This window comes from Jaculus jaculus, chromosome 9, assembly GCF_020740685.1.
Source record: "Jaculus jaculus isolate mJacJac1 chromosome 9, mJacJac1.mat.Y.cur, whole genome shotgun sequence".
Taxonomy (NCBI): Eukaryota; Metazoa; Chordata; class Mammalia; order Rodentia; family Dipodidae; genus Jaculus; species Jaculus jaculus.
Window position 1 is genome coordinate 113,517,189 of NC_059110.1, and position 6,564 is coordinate 113,523,752.

General features: G+C 50.6%; 1 protein-coding gene across 1 annotated transcript; it reads right to left on the bottom strand.

Moving 5' to 3' along the window:
* Window positions 1-1,344: 1,344 nt before the first annotated feature.
* On the bottom strand, window positions 1,345-4,898 carry LOC101598669 (keratin, type I cuticular Ha4). The gene is made up of 7 exons (XM_004655407.2): window positions 4,536-4,898; window positions 4,350-4,432; window positions 3,351-3,507; window positions 2,535-2,696; window positions 2,317-2,442; window positions 1,935-2,155; window positions 1,345-1,429 (listed from the first exon to the last, which is right to left on the bottom strand). The coding sequence occupies exons 1-7, from the start codon at window positions 4,881-4,883 to the stop codon at window positions 1,345-1,347; spliced, it is 1,182 nt and encodes a 393-aa protein (XP_004655464.1). The 5' UTR covers window positions 4,884-4,898.
* Between the last annotated feature and the right edge of the window lie 1,666 nt (window positions 4,899-6,564).

Genomic DNA, 6,564 nt, shown 5'->3' on the forward strand with positions numbered 1-6,564 from the left:
TCTCAACAACATCTCAACATTTGATGTCAAATGGAACTGTCCTATGAGCGACTGAGAACCTGGAGCTTGAGCTGAGCTTTGTGAGCCGTCAGCACAGGGATGCCAGTTCTCCAGGAACAAGGCCGTAGGAGGAGACCAGCAGAGGACACAGGAACTCTTTCCTCCAATGGCGACAAAAAAAAGGAAGACAAGGGCTGGAGAGGTGGCTTAGCGGTTAAGCGCTTGCCTGTGAAGCCTAAGGACCCTGGTTCAAGGCTCGATTCCCCAGGACCCACGTTAGCCAGATGCACGAGGGGGCGCATGCATCTGGAGTTCATTTGCAGTGGCTGGAGGCCCTGGCGTGCCCATTCTCTCTCTCTCTCTCTCTCTCTCTCTCTCTCTCTCTCTCTCTCTCTCTCTCCCTCTCTCTCACTTTCACTCTCAAATAAATAAATAAAGATAAAACAAAAAACAATTAACAAGAGACAGAGGCCGGGTGAACAGAGCTGTAACAAGTGGCCTCAGGATGCAAGGGTCTACGGAAACCAATGGAGGTGCATTTCCAGCATCTATGTACATTGTTGAGGCAAGTACACCAGAGGAGAGAATTGCTGTTCTCTGAGAAGTTTCTACAGAAGCTTGAGTTTAGGTCGTTTAGGGAATGGGAGTCAAATGAGGGTAGCAGTGAAACAGAACACCGAAATTGAGGGAGGTTTCTCAGAATAATAGCCAAGGGCCCTGTGGCCAGAGCTAGGTGGGCATAAGTGTTGATGGCCAAGGGCCCTGCATGGCCTGCCCTTGTTGAGAGCCCTCCCAGAGGCCACCCCTCCCTCTCCATCAGTTTCCAGCAGAGCATAGTAGCTGATTCAGTCATTTAATCCAGACCATCCTGCTAGTGTGCGGTATTTGAATGAGACAGCCATGAACACTTTACAGAGCATGAGTTTGAATCAGAGACGCCTTATACTATGCCAGAGAAATAAAGTTTATTGGGAAGTAGATGAAGTACCCTCCTTGCATTCCAGAGAATGCCAGGGAAGAAAGGAAAGAAGGGAATGGCAACAAGTACAGGAAATGCCCCCAAGGACACACCCAGAGCTGGTATTGCAGGGAGCTGGACACCTTCAGACACAGATGCACACAGTCCTCCACACGAAGGAGTTTTCCAGACCTTAGAAGATGGCGCTGTGCGTCTTTCCTTGGCTCTGGGAAGCACGTCTGTCGGTGGTGTCTAGGAATCACAGTTGCTAAAACAAAGTTTCCTAATGGCAACTGAGTCCTGGCTAAGGAAGGGCCAGAGGATCATTCCTGTGTTTGATCTAAGTGGCTTCACTCACATCTTCAAAGAGGAGATGAGTTGGTCCATTAACAGCAGCACTTCTGAGAGCTGCCGCAGGGGCCACAGGAGCTGCCAGTGGCATTGGTGGTGGCACAGGGGTTGCAGGGGAGGCTGGAGAGACACAGAGGTTTGCAATGGATTGGAGTGGGGACGAGAGAACCCCCAAGGTTTACAGGACACCTGTACTTATACAGGTAACCCTTGACTCATCAGTAGTTGGAACAAAATTTTGACTATGATTTATAACCCTTTTCCTCTCCCTGAATGCCGTGTACAGAGATTAGGGGAAGAAAAAAATATCTTGAAAATAGTATCTCCTGGTCATGAGTTCTCATGCAACATGACAGGATCTGCCTTAGCCAGCAGATGAGGTAGTGAGTGCCAGTCTCTCCACCCACCACTTTGTCTCCACTGGTGGCCTCTAGAGGCCCAGGCCATTGTAGTCTTCTTTGCCACTCTTAGTTAAATCATCCAGATCACTGGTCACTAGTAGACATTGAATTATTGTGCATTTGGGGGAAGAGTTAATGATTTGAATACCATGTATGCATCCCCATATCTTACGTTCCCTTAGATACATACACATAGTCCCAGAAATCCTCTACCCCGCACTCACTTGCAGTCCTCGCTCTCCAGCAGGCCCCTGTACGTGTTGATCTCACACTCCAGCCGGGCCCGCACGTCCAGCAGCACCTGGTACTCCTGGTTCTGCCGCTCCAGGTCAGCCCGGATCTCCGAGAGCTGGGACTCCACGTTGGTGATCAGGCACTGCACCTGGGACAGCTGGGAGCTGTAGCGGGCCTCGCTCTCTGTCAGCGTGTTCTCCAGAGAGTTCCTCTGTGGTGGGGAGCACAAGGGAGGTCAGGGGGCGGCTCCTTCAGGGGACCCCCATGGGCTTCCAAAGAAGTCACAGGCTTCAAGAGCTAAGAGTGGGGCACCCCACTGATGCAGCCTCCCCGACTGCACCCTGGCCAGCCGCGGGTCTGGACACTACACACCAGGTTGTGCTGGGCCTGCAGCTCGATCTCCAGGGCGTTGACCGTGCGTCTCAGCTCGATGATCTCCGCCTGGTAGTTCTGCAGCTGCTCGGAGCTGGACACCACCTGCTTGTTGAGCTCCTCGGTCTGCAACAGCCGAGGGGAGGAGACAGGGTCAGACCCGGCACTAGAGCCTTGGGGGGCTCCGTTCCTGAGTGGCCACACGCTTCGGTACCCACCTGCGTGGTGAACCATTCCTCCACCTCCCGGCGGTTGGTTTCCACCAGAGCCTCGTACTGACACCTGGTCTCGTTCAGCACCCGGTTCAGGTCCACGGTGGGAGCGGCGTCCACCTCCACGTTGAGGCGGTCTCCCAGCTGGCAGCGCAGGGTGTTGACTTCCTGGTGGATGAAGGAGAAAGGGTGAACTTACAGAAATGCACCTGCTAGCTCCCTCCTTAGGGAAATGAGCACAGCCCTGTTACAAAAGAACTGAAAGGAATCCTAATTGCTCCAAAGATCCACACAATAAGCTCAAGGGGACAGCGCACCAATTCCTTCCCCAAACAGACACGAAAACACCTTCCATTCATCTAAGACGATGGCCGTGGCATATGCAAGTCCTTCCTCACCTCCCTTCACACTCCTCTGGCTACTGCATGCCTGACCATACTCAAATATGCCCCATACAGCCAGTCCTGTATCTATCTGTGCTTGGCACCTTCCCTCCATCAGAATACCCCAGCTTGCAGGATCATGGCTTATTTCATTTTTTTTTCCTCCTCCATCCCCACCACCAATCTAAGGTCTAACAGTTCTAGCAGACAGCAGGAGCCAACCAATGGCTGCCTCTCTTCAGTATCTCCAGCACCTGCCAGCACTCACCTGTGCACCTGAGAATGAGCAGCTTGCCTTACTCCTCAATAAGGAGGCAGCAACCTCCTCCTGTGAGAATGGTCCCACACCCCAAGGCCCAGTGGTTCCCACTTCCTGATCCCCAGTGCTCAAGGCTCCGCTGCACAGCTCTGGAGCCTCTTTGGAAGTGGGTTTTCATACCTCCTCATGGTTCTTCTTGAGACACAGCAGCTCCTCCTTCAGGGACTCCACCTGCGCCTCCAGGTCAGACTTGCACAGCGTCAGCTCGTCCAGGATCCTGCGCAGGCCGTTGATGTCCGACTCCACCAGCTGCCGCAGGGACAGCTCGGTCTGGTACCTGCGCATGCGCACAGTGGGAGGATCAGCCAGGATCTTGATCTGGTCGGGACTGGCCAAGCTCTCTTTCAACCTGGACCTTTTTTTCTGCCTCTGCTCCTCCGTGTTTGCTTCTTGCTATGTATGGATGGGCTGCTGAGGTCTTGACTTATTCTAACACCAGAAGGTGCCCCACCGGGATCCATAAGATGGAGTCTCAGTCAGTCCTTAATTTTGGTGGTTAATATAGGAGCAAATTAATCCATTCCCAGAGAACAATTGATTCGACTTCTGAATTTTGGGGTTTAAACCCTTTCCAGATAAACCAAATATAAGTTGAACAAAAATTCAACAGAAAAATCCAAACTCTAGAACACTCAAAAAAAAAAAAAAAAATCTGAAGCTCTGATGCTGGCATGATAGCAGAGTGGAAAACACCGTGCCTGACGCCGCTGGCCCATCATAGTCAAAACGCAGGCGCATTAGAAGCATTCTATAAACTTACACCTGGGCTCTGTGTCTAAGGTGTCTATGAAACACAAATGAACTTTGTGTTTACATTTGAGTCCCATGCCAAAAATAGTTCACTGCGCATGTGCAAATATCTCAGAATTTTAAAAAATCAAAAGTCTGAAACACTTTTGGTCCCAAGCATTTTAGCTAAGGGATATTTAACCAGCAAGGACAAGTCATCCACGGTGATGAATTCCTATTTGAAGCTGAGTTTACAGGACCAGACTTAATGAGAGAAACAAAACTGAACAAATGACTTTCTCGACCTTCCCAAGCCACACATTGGGCTCATAGAGCCATGGAGGAACCACGGGAGCTTGGAGGTTATTGAACCCAAAGGGATTAACATACTTGGTCCTGAAGTCATCAGAAGCCAGCTTGGCATTGTCGATCTGCACCACCAGCCTGGAGTTCTCAGACTTGGCACACAGAATCTGGAAAGAGGGTTCTAAAGTGAGATCCGCTTGGACTTGAGATTGTCTCACCATTCAAAGAGAGGCCACTGCTTCTGGACCATCATGCAGCCCACTCCCTCACCTTCTGCTGGAGCTCCTCGATGGTCCGGAAGTAGGACTGGTAGGCAGGGCACACCAAGGGCTCCTGCTGCTGGTTCCTCTCCTGGATGCGCTGCTCCAGCTCGGCGTTCTCCCTCTCCAGCTGCCGGACCTTCTCCAGGTAGCTGGCCAGGCGGTCGTTCAGGACCTGCATGGTCTCCTTCTCGCTGCCGTTGAAGGAGCCCTCACAGAACCAGTTGCAGTTGCCCACGTTGGCAGGGATGTTGCAGGCCCCGGGCAGGGTGCAGCCGTGGCAGCTGGGGGGCACGCAGGGCCGGGAGGAGCAGCTGGTACGGCAGCTCATGGCGGGCAGACAGCAATTGTAGGGCATGGTGCTAGGAGAGGTGATGGAAGGGTAGTGAACCGCTGGAGGGAGGTGTGGGTGAGGTTTGAGTCTCTCCTTCCTCCATGGCCCTTTTATACCCTTGTGATGGGTGGAAGCTTGGAAAATAGCATAGTTTCCTTTCCTAATGGTTCAGCTAATTTTTCTTCAAAATATGCTAGTTAGGTGATTCCAAAGAGTCCCCCTCAGCCCCATAAAATTATTCCATTCAGCTTGTGTCACAGCGGGCTTTTCCTGGGCTGTAGTGGTTGATGAAATCAGAGTTTCATCAGAAGGCTTCAAAGGAGACAGCATCATGACAGCCCCAAAGGCTCGCCCCATTACTCAGCGGGGAGGATAACCAGGAGCTCAAGGTGGAGTTGGTTGCCAATTGGAGATTCTTCTCCTATGAGGTTCTGCCACTCCGTTGCCTGGAAGGGCTTAGGGTGAACACTGTGCCAGGCAGTTTTGTCCTCACAAACCCATCCACATTTCAGCATTCAGTGGAACTCATCCTTACAGCAGAAACCTGCCCCGTATCCATCGTAAAGATCCTGAAACCTGGCTGCTGGCTGGAGCTTAGGGAATCTGCGGAATCACCGGCAGGCTGAAAACAACTGTGTGTTGGTGCTTGAGATAGGAGAATGTAAAGTGGAGCGTGGATGGATGGATGGATGGGAATAGGATAAAGAAAAGATTGCCCCAAGTACAACCCACGAGCCTGGCATTGTCTTCAGGGTCGCGCTCTTGGAAGATAGTGAGACCTTTAGGAGTTGGGCCATCAGATGGGTTCACTGACACTGGGTACATAAAGCTGAGGTCGAGTTTAGCTTGCTGTGTCCTCTTTCTTTGTTTTATTTAGATGGCACACACAGATTTAGTTGTCATTCATTCTGGCATTTTCACAAAGATCATTTTGTTTTAGTTGACTCTTGGACCCCTCTGCTCCCCAGCCCCCTTTTCTCCCCCCCCCCCATGTTCTCTGCTTCTGTTCACATGTCACATGTGCCCGTTCTCCCTTCCTTCATCCCCCTTCCTGCTCATCTCGTTATACTCACCATTTTGGGGGGGCTGAGGGGGTTCAGGGTTTGGGGGGTTGTTTGTTTTTCAAGGTAGGGTCTCACTCTAGCCCAGGCTGACCTGGAATTCACTATGTATTCTCAGGGTGGCCTCGAACTCTCAGCAATCCTCCTACCTCTACCTCCAGAGTGCTGGGATTAAAGGCATGCATCACCACGCCTGGCTATACTCACTCTTGGTTACTATTCCATCTTTATAGGTGTGTTGCTCACCATATATATATATATAAATACATATATATATATAAATACATATATATACATATATACACATATGTGTGTTTGTGTGTGTGTGTATAAACCATAATACATGCAGTTTTAGACTTTCTGAACTTGAGTCACTTCACTTAATATTATTCGTTCCAGGTCCATCCATTTTTCTATGAATTTCAAAACTTTATCTTTCCATACTGCTGAACAGAATTCCATTGTGTATGTACTGCATTTTCATGGTCCATCCATCTGTCAACTAGCCTCTAGGCTGATTCCAGTTCTTAGCTATTGTAAACAGAGCAGCGGTAAACATGGACGTAGCATCCTCAGGGCACAGGAGCAGTATAGCTGGGTCACAGGGAAGTTCCGCTTCTAGTTTGCTGAGATAGCTCCGCACT